Genomic DNA, 23,107 nt, shown 5'->3' on the forward strand with positions numbered 1-23,107 from the left:
ATTAGACCATCTACGAATGTTGTCACAACAACATGATTCCAATCACTTCACTCCTAATTGTATTATTTATTCCAACATTTTCTGTAAGTATTTCAAATTTAATTTAACTTTCAGTTACAGCGAAGAGTTATTTCAGGGTGGTGTAGATTGGAAATCATTTAGGAACAACTATGTGCCCATAGAGCTGCCCCAATTAAGGATAATCGGTGGCGACGAAGCAGTACCGCATTCGTACCCATTTGTTGTGGGCTTGGTCATAAACGAAAACGCTTTTTGCGGTGGTACCCTTCTAACTAAAAATTACGTGTTAACTGCCGCCCATTGTGCCGTTGCGTGAGTGTCCTAATTGACAAGTTTGTGTAGAACTTAACTGTGACTGACTTTTTAGGATGTCAACAGTGGAAGTTATACTGGGCGTGCACAATATTTATAAAAACGAGTCGACTCAGGTTAGAATGGAGGTAGAAAACATAACGGTCCACGAGGACTTCGATTCGGGGACTTATCAAAATGACATTGCCGTTTTAAAATTGAAAACTGAGGCGCCGATAAATGATTTTATACAATTAGTCGATTTTCCTGAACGGTCTCACGAGAACGACACACACAACAACGGTGGCGTTGTCGTTCTCGGCTGGGGATTCACCGACGAGCATGTGCCTGAAAAGTCTGAGGTTTTGATGTACACTAACGTTACTGTTCTGGATTTGGAATCTTGCAGGTATGTTTTGGCTTAGACAACTCAAGTTTTTTAACATTTAAGTTTAAAATAGCTGAGTGTTCCATGAGATTATCTACTTAATCTATATGTAATCTATACCAATTCTCTAATGGTCCAATGGGAAGGATTCTTCATGTTTCAGGATGGCCTTGACGTTGTACATCTTCAGAGCACTCTTAATCATAAAGTTCCTTGGGTAAATTTCTTTAAAAACTGACTGTTCCATCAGATTACCAGCTTCAGTCCATTGTCTACTTAATTTATGTATTATCTATACCAATTCTCTGCACGAATCATCTTTCTAATGGTCCAATGGGAAGAATTCTTCATGTTTCAGGATGGTCCTGATGTTGTACATCTTCAGAGTACTTTTAATTATAAAGTTTCTTCAGTAAATTTCTTTAAAAACTGACTGTTCCATCAGATTACTAGTTTCAGTCCATTGTCCACTTAATTTATGTGTTATCCATACCAATTCTCTTCATGAAGCATCCTTCTAATGGTCCAATGGGAAGAATTCTTCATGTTTCAGGATGGCATTGACGTTGTACATCTTCAGAGCACCTTTAATCTTATAAATTAAATTAAAAACATAGTAAACTAGTGCAGTTCTTTGTTCAGTACCTAAAGGTGTTCCCGTTTTGTTCCAGGTCATTCTTCGGAAACAGTCCAGACCTAATAAACGAATTGAACATCTGCACAACGGGTTACAGGAACAGAGGCACGTGCAAAGGCGACTCCGGAGGTCCCTTGATCCTCGACAAAAAGCAAATAGGAATCACATCCTTCGGTACCACCCTGTGCGAAATTTGCTCCCCCTCCGTTTACACCAACGTCGCCAAGTACTACGACTGGCTGGACGAAAACACCGACCTGAAAAACCGCACGAGTGAAGGGGTGTTTGCCGCCCTTCCAGCTTTGGGGAGCGTCCTAGTTTTGGCCGTTTTGGCTCTTTGCCTGTAAAAATATTATAATGTTGATTTTGATTGATTATAACCGTATTAAATGTTACAATAAGGTGCTTCATTATCGCCTGGAACGAAACTTGTTGCCATGAAAATGATCAAAGGGATGATGAATTTGTTTTTGGGGGTCGGCAGGCTCATTGTTTACGACATCAGCCGTCTGGAAATCCTCGTTTAAGCCCGACGAAATTTCGGACGGGCGCCATGGGACTCCACTTTGTGTTAAATTCAACTTTCGTAAACATCTGTTCGTGAGTTAGCCGATATTCTACGTATTAATGCCCGTAAAACGATTATTACAAGTAAAGCCACTCAAACTGGACCGTTTTGTTGTGTTATGGGGTTTATTTCATTACCATTTTTATGGGGGCATATCAACATAAAAATATAATTACGTCTTCAAAATTACATCAACAAGAACACTTTGTTGAATACATTTAAACAATTTGTATGTATTTTAATAAAAAATATGATTTTTTAGTGTTTGTTTTAAAAGCTTTCAGAATGAACAAGTAGGAAACATGTTTACTGAGGATTGTTTTAATTTATATATATGATATTACGATAAAATTTAAATTTCGTGACCAACGCAATAGAAAATGCTTTGTGTATGTTTGTATTTAAAAATCAATTACGGAATAAATTTAATTACAACGCAAACAACTTTTAAACGTCAACGCATAATTTAATAAAACAATTTAAAAAAAAATATATATGCAAAATATTATACACAAAGAAACCATTAACGGGGTTGGTTATGCGGGACGTAGTTCCGGGAACGAATCCGGGAATCCGGTGGGGTCGTTGACTTTCGACAAGTGCCATTATGAATTCCGAGTGGGAGAATAAGTCCGACCGAATTGTCAAATATTACGGAAGGAATTCGCCGGTTTATTATCCGTGTTCTATGTGTGTCACGATGTCCATTTTGTTTCCGAACCAATTTTCTGCTGGTGACGCTTTTTCTTTTAAATTTTTTAGACTGGAATATGATACTTAACTTAGAGTTGTTTATTTATTAATAAACTGTTTCAATATTTTATTTTTCTAAAGGGAAAATTAAATAATAATTAATAATGTACGTACAGTTTTGTATTTATTTATGTAATTAATTGAAGTTTTTGATGATTTTTTTATTAGAAACAACAAAAATAAACGATTATTGATGTGTAATGTTTAAAAAAATTTCATGCTAAACAAAATGAAAATTCTTTTTGGTGAATAATTTATTTTCTGTTCTATAATTCTTTCCACATTTATTCTAAGATTTAATAAGAATTAACAAAAAGTGTAAAGAAAAAAGAAGAAATTCTTAGTGATATTTAATTTTTTAAAAATATCTTTCTAAAAAGGCAAAAAATCTTCCGGATCAGACAATTCTTCAAAAATTGTATTTTAAAATGATACAAAGTTTTATTGGTACATTTTAATTTCACATGGAGAACAGAAAATCTTTATTTAATTCTTCTGGTTGACAAATAATTCTTCAAAAATGGCATATAAAAGAACAACATTGTTATTGGTGATAACCAATGTACAGTTTTGTATTTATTTATGTAATTAATTGGAGTTTTTGATGATTTTTTCATTAGAAACAACAAAAATAAACGATTATTGATATATAATGTTTAAAAAAATTTCATGCTAAACATAATCAAAATCCTTTTTGGTGAATAATTTATTTTCAGTTCTGTAATTCTTTTCATATTTATTCTAAGATTTAATAAGAATTTTTTTGTATAAGAATTAACAAAAAGAGTAAAGGAAAAAGAAGAAATTCTTAGTGATATTTAACTTTTTAAAAATATCTTTCTAAAAAGGCAAAAAATCTTCTGGATCAGACAATTCTTCAAAAATTATATTTTAAAATGATACAAAGTTTTATTGGTACATTTTAATTTCACATGGAGAACAGAAAATCTTTATTTAATTCTTCTGGTTGACAAATAATTCTTCAAAAATGCCACATAAAAGAACAACATTGTTATTGGTGATAACCAATGTACAGTTTTGTATTTATTTATGTAATTAATTGGAGTTTTTGATGATTTTTTCATTAGAAACAACAAAAATAAACGATTATTGATATATAATGTTTAAAAAAATTTCATGCTAAACAAAATCAAAATCCTTTTTGGTGAATAATTTATTTTCAGTTCTGTAATTCTTTTCACTTTTATTCTAAGATTTAATAAGGTTCTTTTTGTATAAGAATTAACAAAAAGAGTAAAGGATAAAGAAGAAATTCTTAGTGATATTTAACTTTTTAAAAATATCTTTCTAAAAAGGCAAAAAATCTTCTGGATCAGACAATTCTTCAAAAATTATATTTTAAAATGACACAAAGTCTTATTGGTAAATTTTAATTTCATATGGAGAACAGAAAATCTTTGTTTAATTCTTCTGGTTGACAAATAATTCTTCAAAAATGCCACATAAAAGAAAAACATTGTTATTGTTGATAACCAATGTACAGTTTTGTATTTATTTATGTAATTAATTGAAGTTTTTGATGATTTTTTTATTAGGAACAACAAAAAGAAACGATTATTGATATATAATGTTTCAAAAATGTCTTACTAAACAAAATCAAAATTCTTTTTGGTGAATAATTTATTTTCAGTACTGTAATTCTTTTCACATTTATTCTAAGATTTAATAAGAACCTTTTTGTATTAGAATTAACAAAAAATGTAGAGAAAAAAGAAGAAACTCTTAGTGATATTTAACTCTTCAAAAATATCCTTCTAAAAAGACAAAGAATCTTCCTGATCAAATAATTCTTCAAATATTATATTTTAAAATGAAAAAAGGTCTTATTGACAAAAAAACAGAAAACCTTTTTTTTAAATAACTCACATAAACTCACAAATTAAAACAAAATTGGTATTGGAGATAAGTAATCTTCAACTTTGCATGTAAAGCGTAAAACTTTTTCAGGAAGTTTTTAACGTTTCGAAACAGGGTATTAAAAGCTCCCCCTTATGCATATTAATATGTAATTTTAACACATGTTTCAAATATGATATAACTTTGCCCTTAGGACCAAATTTTAACTTCAACACAGTTTCACAAAATGTAAAATCGAAACAATTGTGCGAACCACCAAACCACAAACCAACGACCATAATTGCAACAAAACAAGATGGTGATAAGGCGAAAGGCGGCGCGCGTCCCGTGCGAAAGCGCGTCGCGACGCTTTCCAGATTTTCCCAAATCAGTCGTGCTATCACCGGGGACCGTTTCGCATCGGTTCTGGCGCCGCTCCTCTTCCGTCGCGCCGCTCTCTCTGCTAGCTATAGCCTTTCCCAATCTCTGTCTCTCTTTCGCTCCACTTGTCCACGCTTCGACTTGCACCGAAACTTTCGTGTGTGCTTTTCGGCGAAGAGCGGAAACTTTGAGTTGGCAGGAATCTCTCCGTAGCGTCTGATGCAGGTAAATTAAGCAACATTTATTATAAATAAAAATGTAAATTATAATCACTGATGTTTATTTGATGCCATGAATAAATTTGCAGCAGGAATATTAACTGTTAATTATAATTTGGCATAATCAATGTGGTGTATGCTTTTATTAATTATGCAAATTATATTTATGATACGTATGATATATGATAAATCAGTAATATAAACCAATATTGGGTTTAATTTAAAGTTGTATGTCATGTAAACAAAAATTAATTAACCCTTTGTTTGTAACAAAGGACTAAATATATAAAATTATAAATACTATTATGTTTTTTTATATATATAAAAATCAATTTTTGACTAATGTAAATATTAATAGTTCACGAATGGAATATTGAAAACTTTTCTATAAAAAAAGTTCAAACAAAACTTAAAAAGCTCAAAGGAATACGTTCCAAATCCCCATTAGTTGGTAACAATGTATTTTGTACCTTTTTTACGAACAGTTTTAAACCATAATTAGCCCAATATCCGTCCGAAACAATAAAAAACAAAAAAAAAAGGGGAAAAAATAGAGGAAAATCCAATTTTTCCATGTTCGGTCAACTCATAATAGACGCCGATCAAACTTCAAAGGGGGGGCCTTAAATATGAAGTTCCGAGGCGAGTAATCCAAATTTTAATGGACTTTGAGCCAAAGGCCACCTGTTCCAGACATCCAATTAAACAATTTTATAGCAAAAACTAGGCGACTTTCATTGGACAACGTGAGGGCATGTTAATTCCTATCTTTTAATTTAACTGTCTCTGAAATTTTGTTTTGATTTCGTTTTAATGTGCTCCTAAGTGGGTGAAATTTTATTTATCAAGTCACCAATAAAATAAAAGGGTAACAGTCATTAACTCTTTCAATTTTCATTATTTTAATATTGTTCATCCAGCTTAAAATTATTATTTACAATTATAAAACAATATTAATTGTTATAGACAAAAAAGCTTACGTCTTATCTTTTCTTACAAAGAGTAAAATATTATTTGTCAAGTCACCAATGAAGTAAATGGGTAATAACCATTATGTGTCAGACAATAATTTAATAAGTGTTGTGGCAACTTTTTGAATTCTCATTTTTTAAATATTGTTTATCCAACTTGACATTATTATTTACAATTATAAAACAGTATTAATTGTTTTGGACAAAAATGCTTACAACTTAATTTTTCTTACAAAGAGTAAAATATTATTGGTTAAGTCACCAATAACAAAAAAGGTTACGTCTTATTTTTTCTTACAAAGAGTAAAATATTATTGGTCAAGTCACCAATAAATTAAATGGGTAATAACCATTATGTGTCAGATAGTAATTTAATAAGTGTTGTGGCAACTCTTTGAATTCTCATTGTTTTAATATTGTTCATCCAGTTTAAAATTATTATTTACAATTATAAAACAATATTAATTGTTATAGACAAAAAAAGCTTACGTCTTATTATTTCTTACAAAGAGTAAAATATTATTTGTCAAGTCACCAATGAAGTAAATGGGTAATAACCATTATGTGTCAGACAATAATTTAATAAGTGTTGTGGCAACTTTTTGAATTCTCATTGTTTAAATATTGTTTATCCAGCTTGACATTATTATTTACAATTATAAAACAGTATTAATTGTTTTGGACAAAAATGCTTACATCTTATTTTTTCTTACAAAGAGTAACATATTATTGGTCAAGTCACCAATAACAAAGAAGCTTACGTCTTATTTTTTCTTACAAAGAGTAAAATATTATTGGTCAAGTCACCCATAACAAAAAAGCTTACGTCTTACTTTTTCTTACAAAGAGTAAAATATTATTGGTCAAGTCACCAATAACAAAAAAGCTTACGTCTTATTTTTTCTTACAAAGAGTAAAATATTATTGGTCAAGTCACCAATAAATTAAATGGGTAATAACCATTATGTGTAATAATAATAATTTAATAAGTGTTGTAGCAAATCTTTGATTTCTCATTGTTTTAATATTGTTTATCCAGCTTGACATTATTATTTACAATTATAACACAATATTAATTATTTTAGCCAAAAATGCTTACATCTTATTTTTTTTTACAAAGAGTGAAATATTATTTGTTAAGTCACCAATAATTTAAAAGGTTAATTTTTCATTGTTTTAATATTGTTTATCTAGCTTGATATTATTATTCACATTAATAAATAAAATTAATAGATTTTGGCCACGTTTTAGTTTTTCTTACAAATATAATATTATTTATTTGTTTTCTTATTCTTTTTATATATATATATAAGCACAATGATTTCTGAAATGCTCTTTTCCTGTACTCATTTTTTCCCAAACGCACTTTTACAAATATTTTTAGCATCACCTGTCAAACGCAGTCATTCCAAGTATTGATCCCCACAAATACCTTCTTCTTACATAAAATTCCACCCCACAACTCCAATTAACCAATATTTATTTATAAACTGTTTAAATTAAACGTGGATTGAACTGACGAAAAAATCCTATCCGGTTCGTGAATGCCGTGCTGTCATTTCAAAGGGATCACATAAAAATTTATCATTTAGTTTATTAACTTGTTTATATTTCATATATATTGAAAACCGTGATAAGATAAACGTGCACTGAACTTTTTAACGGTTATTGGCGTTCATAAATTTCACCCGCAAATAATTTATATCAAGAAAAGCGTGAGGGAAATGTTGAAGGTGGAAACGAAATAATCCGAACAATGTTTTATTGTTCATAACCGGCAAACGATATATTAGATATGGTTTGCGTCGGTATTTTGTAAGGACGTAAACTTGTTTTATTAAATAAGACATTCATTATGGTTAATTTATAGATTGTACATTATATTTCATACAATTTCGTACATTTTAAAATAATTTATTTTTAAAGAGGAAAGGCACGCCACTGATTTTACTGTAACAAAAATTATTTTTATATTTCTTATTCACTTCTTATAAATAAATCAATAAATATTCTAAATCCATTTTAAAACTTAATTTAGTTAGGTTAGGTTGGGTTAGATTAGGTTAGGTTATGTAAGGTTAGGTTAGGTTAGGTTAGGTTAGGTTAGGTTAGGATAGATTAGGTTAGGTTAGGTTAGTTCAGTTTAGGTTTCTTAAGGTTACTCACTTTCTATAAAATTTGATTTCGTTTTTCTAATTAACATTTTAAAACTATTTTAAGACTTATTTGGTTAGGTTAGGTGGGTTTTAGTTAGGTTAGGTTAAATTCTTTGTACTGTTGAACAAAATTTTAGGTAAGATTAAACAAATAATTAATAATATTTAAGTTTTAATTATCTTTAAAAAAGGAATGTCACTGTGTCAATAGTTTATTATTCACTTGTGGCCAAATTTAATTCCGTTTTTCTAATAAATATTTTAAATTCATTTTAAGACTTAATTTAGTTAGGTTAGGTTAGATTCTTTGAACTATCATACAAAGTTTTAGGTTAGATTAACCAATAATTTGTGCAGAATTATCAGGACATTAAACAACATGAACATTTCTCACCCACTTCTAATAAAATTTGATTTTGTTTTTCTAATTAACATTTTAAATCCATTTTAATACCTTAATTTAGTTAGGTTAAGTTAGGTTAGGTTAGATTCTTTGAACTGTCATACAAAATTTTAAGTTAGATTAACCAATAATTTGTGCAAAGTTATCAATACATTAAACAACATGAACATTTTCTCAATATTAAAACTATTTTGATACTTATTTAGTTAGGTTAGGTTGGGTTAGGTAATGTTAGGTTAGGTTATATCCTTTGTAATGTTGTACAAAGGTTAGAATAAACAAATATTTAATAATATTAAAAGTTCCCATTGAAATAATATTTAATAACTTGCTTAGGATGTAAATAGATTTTAATTAATAATAAATCCATGTGGTTATTGGAGTTTTCCGTGACTAAAATTTAATGATAGCCTCGGGCAAATTCACAACATGTACGGAATTTTCGCGGTTCGAAATGGCAATTAATTAAGTTTGTTATTCGATATAGTTCCCACTCGTACGTGTTACATATAAACATGGTGCATATCTCTTTGTTTCGACAACTTATAATTACAACCAGTTCTACGTACACAAACTACAAATTTCCCTTTGTCTACTGTGAATATTTTGTGTGTGTTGTCTTCGCAACGTATTGAATTTAAGTGCTGCGAAGAAAGTTATCGATTTACCTCGTGGCTCAAATCTCCCACATTTCTCATTCAAATTTCGCAAATTAATGATTTAATGCACGAACGTTATAACACATGGAAGTTATTGCATTCAATTCGGCACATGTACGTACATTTTGTGATAAACAACTGTTAGTTAAGCCGACAATTTTCCACTATCATCATTCGTGTTTGTATCACAGTTTATCGTTTTAATACTGTGTGAATTAACCATATCAACGTTTTATTATTGGTAAATTTTAATTAATCAATTTTATGGGTCTGTTATTTATTTTTGCCATGTTTTCTGTTGCCATGGCATTGTTGTATGATGCATGGAGTCTGGTTGAAAGATAATTTGGATACAAGTACTATGGCAGAAGGTTCAGCTTCTTCATGAAGAGGTTGAGTATCTGTTTTAAAGTCATTGTCGTCTTCTTCATCAAACGCTAATGGTGATGTAGCATCTTGTGATGGTGTAAGAAGGCTTCTGAAGGATGGAATAGGTATTTCTTTAGAGTATGTATGTAAAATATATACATTATCTATATGCTGAACATTTGCTACAGTCGATCCTGAGAAAGAAATAGTGCCTAAAGTTTGGTATACTAATGATTTGGAAGGAATCAAGAGGTATAATAGGGTCAATAGACACAAACAAATATTCTGAAGAAACACCCATTCCTTCCTTCAGAAGACAGGAAACATGTACTGAACCATTAACATTTCATGAAGAAAACGACAGTGACTGAAGTAGTTTTAACGATTCCTCAACGTTTTAATCAGCAAGAAGTGAACTATCTCAAAAGAAACCTGAACCTCTCTTCAGCAGTCAGCAAGATGGTACAAAATCATTAACTTTTGATGAAGAAAAGGACAATTCTTTATTTTGTTGGTCTGAGTATTATGTACATTCAGGATGACTTACCTACTGAATCAGCATCTTGAATTAATGAATATTAATTAATTAATTAATGACTGTGAACAGGATACTGTTTACCATGGAATAACATAACCTAACATTCCACATCCAAAGTTGTTTGGCACCTCCAATATGCATAAAAATGTAAAATGAATGTTTTAATCAACAAGAACTGGACTATTTCATAAGAAACCTCTAAAAGAAATTGCTTTGTCCTTATAAACTTTATCAGCAGCATCATAAAATATTCGTAACCAGAAGTTACAGACCAAGGAAAAACATTTTCATAAAATTTTGCTTGTAAAATTTTTAAATGTGATGTCTTTTATAAAAATATAATATAAAATATTCAAATTTTAATAAAACAATAATTTTACATTAATAATATTAATACATGTGTATATAAATATGTTTTTAAAAAATAAATTTGGTTCTAAATTATATTTTTAATTTATTTTCCGCTGAACTTTTATAAATTCCTGCTGCTGCAGGAAATATTTCGTATTACAGAAGCCACAGATGTAGAAAAGGTATTTTCATAAAAGTTTGCCTGTGAAATGCATAAAAACTGAAACTTTTAGTCAATCGTTTCATCGTCAAATACGAAAAAGTTTTAAACTTTTAATTAACATTCTCGTTTATTTTTTGTGTATTGTTTCAGAACTAAAAATATAAGTAGGAATTATCAAATTTTACTGAAATCCCAAAGAAGTACAACTAACATTTTCAATACACACTGTCGAAAACATTTATCAGCTGAACTTTTATAAATTTATGAACCCTGACTGGAAACATTTCGTAACGCAGAACCCACACATGAAGGAAACATATTTTCATAAAAGTTAGCTTGTATAAAATGTCTTAAAACTGATACTTTAAGGCAATCGTTTCTTAAGTTAACTTAAGTGGTTTTAAATGTAGTTAGGAGTGTAACACTTTGTCAAATTATCATATTAAAACTTCAGGCCACTTTTTCTACATTACAAACAAGATAATTTTGAAATAAAAAATCTTTAGAATACAATTTGGAGCATTTATCATCCCAAATTAGGCTCATTTTGTTGGCCATCTTTAGTGAATTATAGAAACTAGACATTTAAAGTGGGAAAGAGTAAAGTTTGAGGCATTCGTGACCATTTTTTCCATATCCAGAGTTTAGTATCTTGGAATACTATAGATAACTGTGGACAGGATATTCTTTTGTTAACAAGGAGGTACAACAAGAAAGAACATAACCTAACATTCCAGACCCAGAGTTGTGGGTACTTGGAATTCAAAATTGTACTAATATTTAAAGGGTTCTATTTGAATACACAATGTATGTCATTTATTACTTTTTTATCATTATTATTTTCAATAATTTCAATAATTAGCTTATGGAAAATTAATCAATTTCAAAATGGTTGCCACTAGAAACGACAAATGAATTAATATATTAATTAAAACGATGTGGAGAGAGGTTCTTTTGTGCTTTTATACGAAAAAGTGAAAAACTCCTCGAATTTTAAGGGTGTAATATCGATTAGATTTAATTTTAACTGCGTTACCAAGAATATTGTGCCGCCATGTTTTATTAACCCCACGGAACATTTATTAAAGTCGTTCAAACTTTAGAAAAATAACGGTAGCAACCCTACAACTCGAATAACTCAAACGCACTGAAGAAATCCATATCTGAAATGGAATTTTCATGGAAAAAAATTACTTAATACCCTGAAAGCATTCCGCAATTCATTAAGGGACGCGTTGCGTTGCGTTATTGGGTTTCTTAAAGATTCAGCGTGTGGGAAAATAAAAATTGTCCCAGCAGATTATATGTAAAAGCAATTTCGTATTAGTTTTTCGCTTTCGGTTTTAATTAAATTAAAATCCCTCAAAGTGTACGGAAATTTGTTCTGAAAGTTTTCTGGTTTCATCGTATACTTTAATGAGGAAAACTAATTTATTAAATAATTTAAAATTATAATTGGATATCGATTGATCAGTTATTTTGAATTACAGCACTGTATTAAAAAACTAATTAAAATTAATTAATCGAGTGTAACATACATTATCAACGAACAATTATTTTGTTATTATATGTTCATTAATTATTTTTATCACACACAAAACATTCTCTTTTACATTTTCATGTATATTGGAGGTACCAAACAACTTTGGATGTGAATTGTTAGGTTATGTTCTTCCATAGTATACCTCCAAGCTGAAAACAGTATCCTGTTCACAGTTATTAATTAATTAATTATTATTCATTAATCCAAGATGCTGATTTAGTAGGTAAGTCATCCTGAATATACTTAAAACTCAGACAAACAAAATAAAGGGCTGTTTTAGGATGTTTTACATTTTTAGAATGATAAATGCTCCATATCGTATTCTTAAGATATTTTGTTTTAAAATATATGTCAAAATTATCCCTTAACAAGTTTGTAATGTAGAAAATGGGGCCAAAAGTTTTAATATGATAATTGGACAAAGCATTAAACTTCTAATTACATTTAAAACCACTTAAGTTAACACAAGAAACAATTGCTTAGAAGTATCAGTTTTAACACATTTTATATAAGTAAACTTTCATGGATATATCTTTCTTTCATCTGTGGCTTCAGAGTTACTAAATGTTTCCAGTCAGGGTTTAAAAGTTTATAATTTTTCAGTTTTCTTTGAAAGGTTCAGTCTTGAGGAATTGTTAAATCTGCTTCAGTTACTGTCGTTTTCTTCATCCAAAATTAATAATTTAGTACCTTTTTCCTGATTTTTGAAGGAAAGAATGAAGGTTTCTTTAAGTTTAATCTGGAAGCAGGAATTTCAGCAGATTCCTTTGAGAAATTAGGTTTCTTATGAGATAATTTAGTTGTTGCTGATTATAATGTTGAAGAATTGTTAAATGTGTTTCAGTAACTGCCGTTTTCTTTATCAGAAGTTAATGGTTTTGTACCATTTTCCTGACTGCTGAAGAAAGGTTCAGGTTTCTTATGAGATAGTTCAGTTCTTTCTATCACTTTCTTCATTAAATGTTTCTGACTGCTGAAGGAAGGATTGGATTTCTTCAGAATGTCTATTTGTGCCTATTGTTTCTATTAATTATTTTTGATACTTGTCCTCCAAATCACTGATATGCCAAAGTTTAGGCACTCAGGTAAATGCTCAACATTTGTCTTGTTTTTTCAGATAAATGACAGATCATTCCTTTTCTCTCAGTCAGAAATGGGTCTCCCATTTTCTTTCAAAGTGCACATACATAATAAAAATGTTTTTATGATTTGGTTTTAGTTCACTTTACTGACGTCACCTCATTGACACACATCCAAGCTAAGAATTTCAGTCTAACAGTTGACAACGCCCTCATTTGCGGCTTCAGCATCACTTATTCCGGTTGCAGCTGATGAAATTTATAAAAGTCCGACTGGCAAATGTTTTCGATTGTTCCCGATTTAATTAATACGCAATCCCGTTCGCAATCAGCCCCCGCTGAGTCTCCGGTTGCGGAAAACTGGTTTATCATTTTAATTATTGGTAAATTATTCCTCGTTTACATGTGCAGGTTTTGTAGGTGTTCACTAAAACCATTAAAAGTTTTTCAATTAAGTGCGACTTTGAGTTCTGATTGAATTTTCATGAACTTGAATTAATCGACTGGGGCATAAATTAGAGGACAATAATTTTATGTTAAATGTCTTTTAAATAATTGTATCACTTAAGGGAAATTAAGTTAACTTGCAACAGTTTAATTTAAAATGACATTTCGTTTAAACCGAGTTAAGACTGTTGGACCAAACTGAACAAGATGAACTGAAACGCTGAAATTCCCATCAATTTTCAATGTTTAGTGAACGAGACAGGTATTTAATTCATCCATCATTCCCATTTTCATAAGGGGGACAGTTAAATATGATCCACCAACTAAATTAATGCAAATTTATTCAGTTTCTAGTTTTCAGTTTTCGTCAGGATGGTATTTTCATTCAAAACTAGACTCTTTAAAAAGTCACAAGTGTTCTTTTATTGTTTGTTCCTGTTCACTAAATCATATTTCCGTGTTTATTGCGATTTTAAGGGGTGAAAGTGCAAAAGGGTGGATAATTGCTGCGTTTTCGGTGTGATTTAATGGACGATCAACAAGTGGTTAAGCAATGTGGTACAACTAAAATGTGGTAAATGTAATGGAAAAATCAATAATGTGTTTATCAACTATATAACTTTTTTTTATTAAGTATTATCAACTTATGTTGCTTAATACACAATAAGTTAGGTTATGTGACATTAGGTTTGTTAAATAAAACTTTTTTTATAAAGTTTCTCCTGAAGAAATTACAGTCCATCAAATTTAAATTTCTAAAATATCCGGAATTGAGTATTAAATCAATTTAATGTTTGGTTTTAACATAACCTAACAATGAGCATCCAACCATCAATATGAAGGATAATGGAACTTATGTATCATAAACAATAAGTTAGGTTAGGTTAACGTATTGAGTAAAACATCTTTGCTAAAGTTTCTCTCGAAGAAATTACAGTCCCTCATATTTAAATTTCTACAGTTTCCTTAATCAAGTATTAAATCAATTTAATGTTAAATTTCTTTGGTTTTATTAAATTTTATTAAAAACACAAACATAACCTAACAATGAGCATCCAACCATCAATTTGAAGGATAATGGAACTTATGTATCATCATAAACTTGTGTTGGTTGACACACAATAAGTTAGGTTAGGTTAGGTTATTGAGTAAAACATCTTTGCTAAAGTTTCTCTTGAAGAAATTACAATCCATCAAATTTAAATATCTACAATTTCCTGAATCAAATATTAAATCAATTTAATGTTATATTTCTTTGGTTTTATTAAATTTCATTAAAAATACAAACATAACCTAACAATGAGAATCCAACCATCAATTTGAAGGATAATGGAACTTATGTATCATCATAAACTTGTGTTGCTTGACACACAATAAGTTAGGTTAGATTAGGGTATTGAGTAAAACATCTTTGCTGAAGTTTCTCTTGAAGAAATTACAGTCCATCAAATTTAAATATCTACAATTTTCTGAATCAAATATCAAATCAGTTTAATGTTATATTTCTTTGGTTTTATTAAATTTCATTAAAAATATATACATAACCTAACAATGAGCATCCAACCAACAATTTGAGGGATAATGGAAATTATGTACAACTCCTGCTAGAATAGAACCAAAGACAATTGTATTAAAATAATTCCTCATTCAGCCCTCCGCATCGATTTTTCTTCGCACGTCCCGCGGCCACATTAAAAATAGATATTAAAAGGAAGAGAATAATAAAGGCCCGTTCCTCTAATAGAGAGAACGGGCGCAAATAATATCGCACAGATGCAGGGGTAGCTAGTAGTAGCAGACGTTTCGTTTTATTATTAGGTCCGCATTGCATCGCATCAGATGGAAATTTCAATTATCCATCACTTGCATTGTCGGTTTCGGTTTCAATCCGCTACCATTCAATTAAATTAAAACGAATAACGGAAAATGTCGCATCGATGTTCTACATGCTTTTAATTCGATTCGATTTAGCCCTTTTTTACTTTTTGATAAAGCTTACTTGTCAAATTAAAACGGAAAATATTTTAAAAGGTTCCAATAATAAGTAAAACTTTTTTATTTCATTAATCAACTTTGTTATAAAATATCTTCATTTCCTTTAGTTTAGTTTTTAAGCTACTGGTTTAGTTTTTAAGCAACACACCATCAAATTTTGTTAAACAACTACAAAAATTTTCTTTGGTTTAATTTTTAGAGACTTAATTTAGTGACTAATTAATTTATTACTAAATTTTAACTTCTCTCAATATTCAATAACTTAGTTTAGTTTCTAACAACTAGTTTAAGTAGCTTAAAATAAAGCTTTATTGACACTCAACTCAAAACTATTTGTATATCATATTTTATTCCTTGGTTTTATTTTTAGAGAAACAGTTTAGTTTATAATCAATTTATTATAAAATTATTTTTAGATTATCTTTACTTAATAACTAGTTTAGTTTCTAGTAACTAGTTTAAGTCTTAAGAAGCTTAAAATATAGTTCTGTTAACATGTTTTTGAGATTTTCTTTAGTTTCTCAACAATTTACTAGTTTAGTTTTTAAACTATTTTATTCACATTTTGATATACATTTCATTCGATTATGTTTAGTTTGTAACTAATTAGCTTAGTTTTTAAACAAACTTAATTTATAGATGGTTCTTCAGCTGGTTATTCAAAATTTTTATAGATAGTCTTTAGTTTAGTCTTTAAACAGTTTAGAAACAAATTTAATATATCATTTTTTACCCTATGGTTTTATTTTTAAGGAAACAGTTTAGTTTCTAATCAGTTTATTATAGAATTATTTTTAGATTATCTTTACTTAATAACTAGTTTAGTCTCTAGTAACTAGTTTAAGTCTTAAGAAGCTTAAAATAAAGTTTTGTTCACATGTTTTTGAGATTTTCTTTAGTTTCTCAACAATTTTTTAGATAAATCAATGTATTACATTATTTTCTTTTTATAGAGTAAACTTTTAACATTAACAACAAATCAAATACAGCAAAGAAAGTTAAATAAACACAGTACATCACGTTAAATCAATATTTGACAACACACAATAATGAAGTGGATAATAAAACCGCTAATTTGCCAATAAAAAAAAGTTTACTGCAAAATCCATAAAAGTTCCAGAAGGGACGATCATAAACGAAACAAATCGCACAAAATGAAATTGAGTTCGTGCAAATTGGAACGTTGGCGTTTTAGTGGAACTAATTTAACCTGCGGTTGACCAAAATCATTCGAATCATACGGACCGTACCGATTTCACTAGACTCCGCAAGTATTACCCAATTATCGATCTGATACGGATCTTAACGGATTAATTTTATTGGAGACGCCGAAACGGAATATCTAAGGGCGAATTTCAGACTTTGATTTCAGTTAATGTACTTTATTTTTACTTAATAATAAAAACTTACTTTAAATGCCAATTATGATCAGTGAAAAAAGTGCCAAAAAGCTTTGGGAATTAATATTTCCAATGTGATTTATCCAATAATCGGGCTGTTTCGAAACTTTTCAATCTCCCGCTTCCCTTCGACGCTTTGCCACCCGAATCCAATAGTCTATTTAGGCAAATGTCGCAGCCAAAGCAAAAAACTATTAAATTAACACATCCGAGATGAAAGCAGCCGTGGAACAAAGTTGTGCCAGACAACTTTCAGTCACAGTTCCACCCTCGACACGTTTACAAAGTTTATTTTCAGCCGGGCGAAACGGAATATTGCCTTGTAATCGTTTTGTGTGCATGTTTCGCTTATTTTACATTCCCGTTGGTCTGGTTGTTTTGCCGCACACCGGCACCACGCCACACGTAATGTCCCTTCATCGATTCGGGACGCCTCCAAAAATTTAATTAGGGAAAATCCCGCTCCCACGGAATCTGCTTTGGACTGACAATACAATTAGATTTGAAGGAAATGGCATCAGTATCGATGGGGAAATTTTGATTTGATTAAGCCGCATCGTCGACGTTAATAACGCGGTCCAACAGCCATTTTGGTGCCAATTCAGAACACAAAATGGCCATTAGAGTTAGTCTGTCAGATATAGTTTATGAAATTAATCGAAAAGTAGACTCTCCAGGTCTAAATCCAGTAGTTTCTGCTGATTAAAACGTTCAGGAATTGTTAAATGTGCTTCAAAGTCTTCATCTGACGTTGATGTTTCTGTACCATCTTCTAGTGGTGCAGGAAGACTGCTGAAGGATGGAATTGGTCCAGGTTTCATTGCTGAATCTGGGCTTGTACCACCTTTAATTAATATCTTTGATATTTATGTCCCTTCTCAAGGTCCATTGTATCAAATGTTGACCTCACAAATGGTTTGGATCATTTACTTAGCTACAACAGTTACTTTCTTCCAGGGACCTTCTTGTACTAAAAATCATGTTCAATTGAAGGAACATGTGGCTAATTAGATTTTAATTTTAAAAATTAAATTCTAATTGTTCAGTTGTTGGGCTTAAAAGGGAGACTCATTTAAAAAGTAGACTCTTCAGGTCTAAATCCTTCAGTTTCTGTTGATTGAAACGTTCAGGAATTGCTAAATGTGCTTCAAAGTCTTCATCTGACGTTGATGTTTCTGTACCATCTTCTAGTGGTGCAGGAAGACTGCTGAAGGATGGAATTGGTGCAGGTCTCAGTGCTGAATCTGTGCTTGTACAACCTTTAATTAATACCTTTGATGTTTATGTCCCTTCTCAGGGTCCATTGTATCAAATGTTCACCTCACAAATGGTTTGGATGATTTACTTAGCTACGACACTTGTGTTTAATGTTTTAACACCAAACAACATCAAAATAAAGATAGGGTAAAGGGTAGAGAGAAGATAAAAGCCTAAAGAAGAGATTACTTTCTTCCAGGGACCTTCTTGTACTAGAAATCATGGTCAATTGAAGGAACATGTGGCTAATTAGATTTTAATTTTAAAAATTAAATTCTAATTGTTCAGTTGTTGGGCTTAAAAGGGAGACTCATTTAAAAAGTAGACTCTTCAGGTCTAAATCCTTCAGTTTCTGTTGATTGAAACGTTCAGGAATTGCTAAATGTGCTTCAAAGTCTTCATCTGACGTTGATGTTTCTGTACCATCTTCTAGTGGTGAAGGAAAACTGCTGAAGGATGGAATTGGTCCAGGTCTCAGTGCTGAATCTGTGCTTGTACAACCTTTAATTAATACCTTTGATGTTTATGTCCCTTCCTAGGGTCCATTGTATCAAATGTTGCCCTCACAAATGGTTTGGATGATGTACTTACCTACGACACTTGTGTGTAATGTTTGAACACCAAACAACGTCAAAATAAGGGTAGGGTAAAGTGTAGAGAGAAAATAAAAGCCTAGAGAAGAGATTACTTTCTTCCAGGTACCTTCTTGTACTAAAAATCATGGTCAATTGAAAGAACATGTGGCTAATTAGATTTTAATTTTAAGAATTCAATTCTAATTGTTCAGTTGTTGGCCTTAAAAGAGAGACTCATTTAAAAAGTAGACTCTTCAGGTCTAAATCGTTCAGTTTCTGCTGATTGAAACGTTCTGGAATTGCTAAATGTGCTTGTGCAAAGTCTCCATCTGACGTTGATGTTTCTGTACCATCTTTTAGTGGTGCAGGAAGACTGCTGAAGGATGGAATTGGTCCAGATCTCATTGCTGAATCTGGGCTTGTACAAACTTTAATTAATACCTTTGATGTTTATGTCCCTTCTCAGGGTCCATTGTATCAAACATTCACCTTATAAAAGGGTGGTTTGGATGATTTACTTAGTTACATCTCTTGTATTTAATGTTTTAACACCAAATAACGTCAAAATGGGGGTTGGATAAAGGGTGGAGAGAAGAAAGTAGCCTAGAGCGGAGATTACTTCCTTCCAGGGACCCTTTTCATCTAAGGAATATGTGGCTAATTGGATTTTAATTTTAAATGCACCTTTTACAATAATTAAATTGTATTAGTTCAGTTGTTGGACTGTGTAAACTTACCTCAAGGAAACACCAAAACATAATTGAATAAGTTTGACCGAAATTTCCCCCCTCCAAACTTAGTAACGTACATTTCAAACCATCAAATGCAGAGACTCCACGTCATCCATAACACACAAATAAGTTTGTAGGAATTATATAATAATTAATTTATACAGACCGACAAACGTTTGATCTGTCTAAATCCTGAGAGAGACACGTCTTACATGACAAAGACAGTGTGACCTCAGGTGGGGGACTTTTACTGTCTCCGTCTTGTACAATGTCTCTGTCAACATTGATGTGTATATTTAACGTATAAAAAATAATAAAACCCCCTTAATTTGAGCAATTAAAGTGCCCAGTTAAAAAAGCAACGTTCACTAATTGTGTCGGTGTTTTAACGGGGTGAAAAATGAAATTGTGCGTCACGTGAAACATTCACCGTAAATTATTCCGTTTCGCTTTTGATCTTATTCTTTGACGTTTGTTTTTTCTGCTGAGTTTTGTCGTGTTAATCGGGGCGAAATTAAAATGAAATTAATTTAATGGGGTACAATGGAAGGGGGGGATGTAGGTACACTTGTAGCAATTATTAAAAAGTACGATAACGTTTATGATAATGGGGTCCAATTAAAATTTAAATGGATGTTTCTTGTTGATGTTTTCAGTTCAAAACGTAAAAATAATCATGGCTAACTTTGTTTTAAAATTAATTACTTAATTAAGATTATTTTGTTAATTTGAACTAACATTTTTTATTTTTATTGTCTTCATTATTGAAATTAATATTCTTACGATGGGTTAGGTACCTTCAATTCACAGAATTCTTCAGCTTCAAACTTCCAAGAACTTCAAAACTCTTAAATTATTTAAGTTTATGAGTATAATATTGATTTTTAAGGTTTAGATTCACGAAAGAAGTATAAATTCAACAAAAATAAAAATAAGTCACATTCAACTTTCTTGTTTTCTTTTTTGGGGAGACCACAAACTTACCCCTGAACAATATCTAATGCATGCAAAAAGGACCTACACAAGAAAACCAGTTGTGTGAACGAATCGTAAAGTTTTCACATGAAATAATCGAGAAGAATAATACACTTCAGGATTTTTAAACGAAAATTCCCGGAGGTAAAAAGGCTTGTTACCCTTTTAAATGTTTGATGGAGGGTTAATGTTTATCGGGGTTATTACTTAAGAGAAGTTCGACGGAACAAATCCGCCGAATGAAAATAATAAGCACGTAAAGTTGAAGGAACCTATATTATTCATGTGCCTAAGCCTTAAAGTAAAATGGATTCCTGAAAGGTTCACTCGAATAAAACGACATAAAATACGTCGAGTTGAATCTTAATAGAGGGAAATTATGACGGAAAAAACAATTGAAAATTTATCGGGGCGGATTTAAAAGTGCCGCAGGGTTATCTGAAAGGTCAGATCCTGCATTTACACGTTCGTTCCGATTTCAAAAGTCCCACCGTAATCTGATGTTGCAGGATGCACAATGGTTGCATTGTTTTGACACCCGATCGGGTTTTCACGTTTCAAACAGTCCTGTTAATTTCCGTTTCAGTAATTTCATTGTAATTTGAGCTTTTTGTAATTTCAGTAGCTTCTATTAAGTGAGGAACGTTACGTTTTCCATTTTATGCAACTAAACTCCGCCATATTGCTGCGATACCGGTTTTTCAATTTGATAATAAGAAATTTAAACGTGTCACATTTTACATTTTTCAGTTTCAATATAAGTTGGATTATTTAAATCTTTCGATTAAATTTTCTTGTTTCAATATTTCGTACCATTTTACGTGCCTGGGGAAAATACAAACATGAAATTGATATTTTAAATTGCACATTTCATATTTTCAAAGCAAATTTAGATTTGCTTTTTTTCATGGAGTCATATTCCATTTGTTATTTTAATTCAGTTTGATGTTTTTCAACTTTTGGTATGGTTCAATTAATATTTTAATTTGTGTACTGAAAAATTTCGTAAATATTGTTTGAATAATAAATTGGAAATAAATTGAATTGTGAATAATTTACTTAAACATTTGTTTCATACAATATTGGTTCAACATTTGTATTATTTAAATTCTTAATATACTCAAGATGTTCTTTAAATTTTCAGGATTTTTCAGATTTGCTATATTCTGGAATTTATTTAGATTGCCTAGATATTCAATAAGTCTTAAAATATTCTTTAATTTAACAATTTTTTAAGGTTAATAGAATTTTTTAGGTTCTAAAAGTTGTTTAAAATCTCAATATTCTTAAAAGGATCTTTAAATTTTCAGTATTCTTCATATTTTTGAGGCTGTGGAGCTTATTTAAATTAACTAAAATATCAAGAATCTTTAGAATATTCTTTGATTTTATAATTTTTAAGGTTCCCATAATTATTTAGTTTCTACAATTTGTTCAAAATCTCAATATTCTCAAGAGGATCTTTAAATTTTGAGGATTTTCAGATTTGCTAGATTCTGGAGTTTATTTAGATTATCTAGATATTCAATAAGCCTTAAAATATTCTTTAATTTAACAATTTTTTAAGATTCATAGAATTTTTTAGGTTCTAAAAATTGTTTAAAATCTCAATATTCTTCAGAGGATCTTTAAATTTTCAGTATTCTTCATATATTTGTGGTTGAGGAGCTTATTTAAATTGTCTAAAATATCAAGAATCTTTAGAATATTCTTTGATTTTATAATTTTTAAGGTTCCCATAATTATTTAGTTTCTACAATTTGTTTAAAATCTCAATATTCTCAATAGGTTCTTTAAATTTTCAGGATTTTTCAGATTTGCTAGATTCTTGAGTTTATTTAGATTATCTAGATTTTCAATAAGCCTTAAAACATTCATTAATTTAACAATTTTTTAAGCTTCATAGAATATTTTAGGTTCCAAAAATTGTTTAAAATCTTAATATTCTTCAGAGGATCTTTAAATTTTCTGTATTCTTCATATTTTTGAGGTTGTGGAGCTTATTTAAATTATCTAAAATATCAAGAACCTTTAGAATATTCTTTGATTTTATAATTTTTAAGGTTCATAGAATTTTTAGGTTCTAAAAATTGTTTAAAATCTCAATATTCTCAAGAGGTTCTTTAAATTTTCAGGATTTTTCAGATTTGCTAGATTCTGGAGTTTATTTAGATTATCTAGATTTTCAATAAGCCTTAAAATATAAATTAATTTAACAATTTTTTAAGCTTCATAGAATATTTTAGGTTCTAAAAATTGTTTAAAATCTTAATATTCTTCAGAGGATCTTTAAATTTTCAGTATTCTTCATATTTTTGAGGTTGTGGAGCTTATTTAAATTATCTAAAATATCAAGAATCTTTAGAATATTCTTTGATTTT

The 23,107-nt window shown here is 30.2% G+C and overlaps 2 protein-coding genes across 2 annotated transcripts in view; both read left to right on the top strand.

The window, feature by feature from the left end:
• Window positions 1–27: 27 nt before the first annotated feature.
• On the top strand, window positions 28–2,114 carry LOC109608184 (brachyurin-like). The gene is made up of 4 exons (XM_020024601.2): window positions 28–83; window positions 137–333; window positions 389–721; window positions 1,372–2,114. The coding sequence occupies exons 1-4, from the start codon at window positions 33–35 to the stop codon at window positions 1,682–1,684; spliced, it is 894 nt and encodes a 297-aa protein (XP_019880160.1). The 5' UTR covers window positions 28–32; the 3' UTR covers window positions 1,685–2,114.
• Window positions 2,115–4,935: 2,821 nt separating this feature from the next.
• LOC109603988 (GTP-binding protein Di-Ras2) overlaps window positions 4,936–23,107 on the top strand; it is a 60,721-nt gene continuing 42,549 nt past the window's right edge. The window contains exon 1 of the mRNA XM_049962749.1: window positions 4,936–5,121. The gene's annotated coding sequence lies outside the window, so the exon portion shown is untranslated. The remainder of the gene's footprint in view (window positions 5,122–23,107) is intronic.

The sequence above is a fragment of the Aethina tumida genome, chromosome 2 (assembly GCF_024364675.1).
Source record: "Aethina tumida isolate Nest 87 chromosome 2, icAetTumi1.1, whole genome shotgun sequence".
In the NCBI taxonomy this organism is placed as follows: Eukaryota; Metazoa; Arthropoda; class Insecta; order Coleoptera; family Nitidulidae; genus Aethina; species Aethina tumida.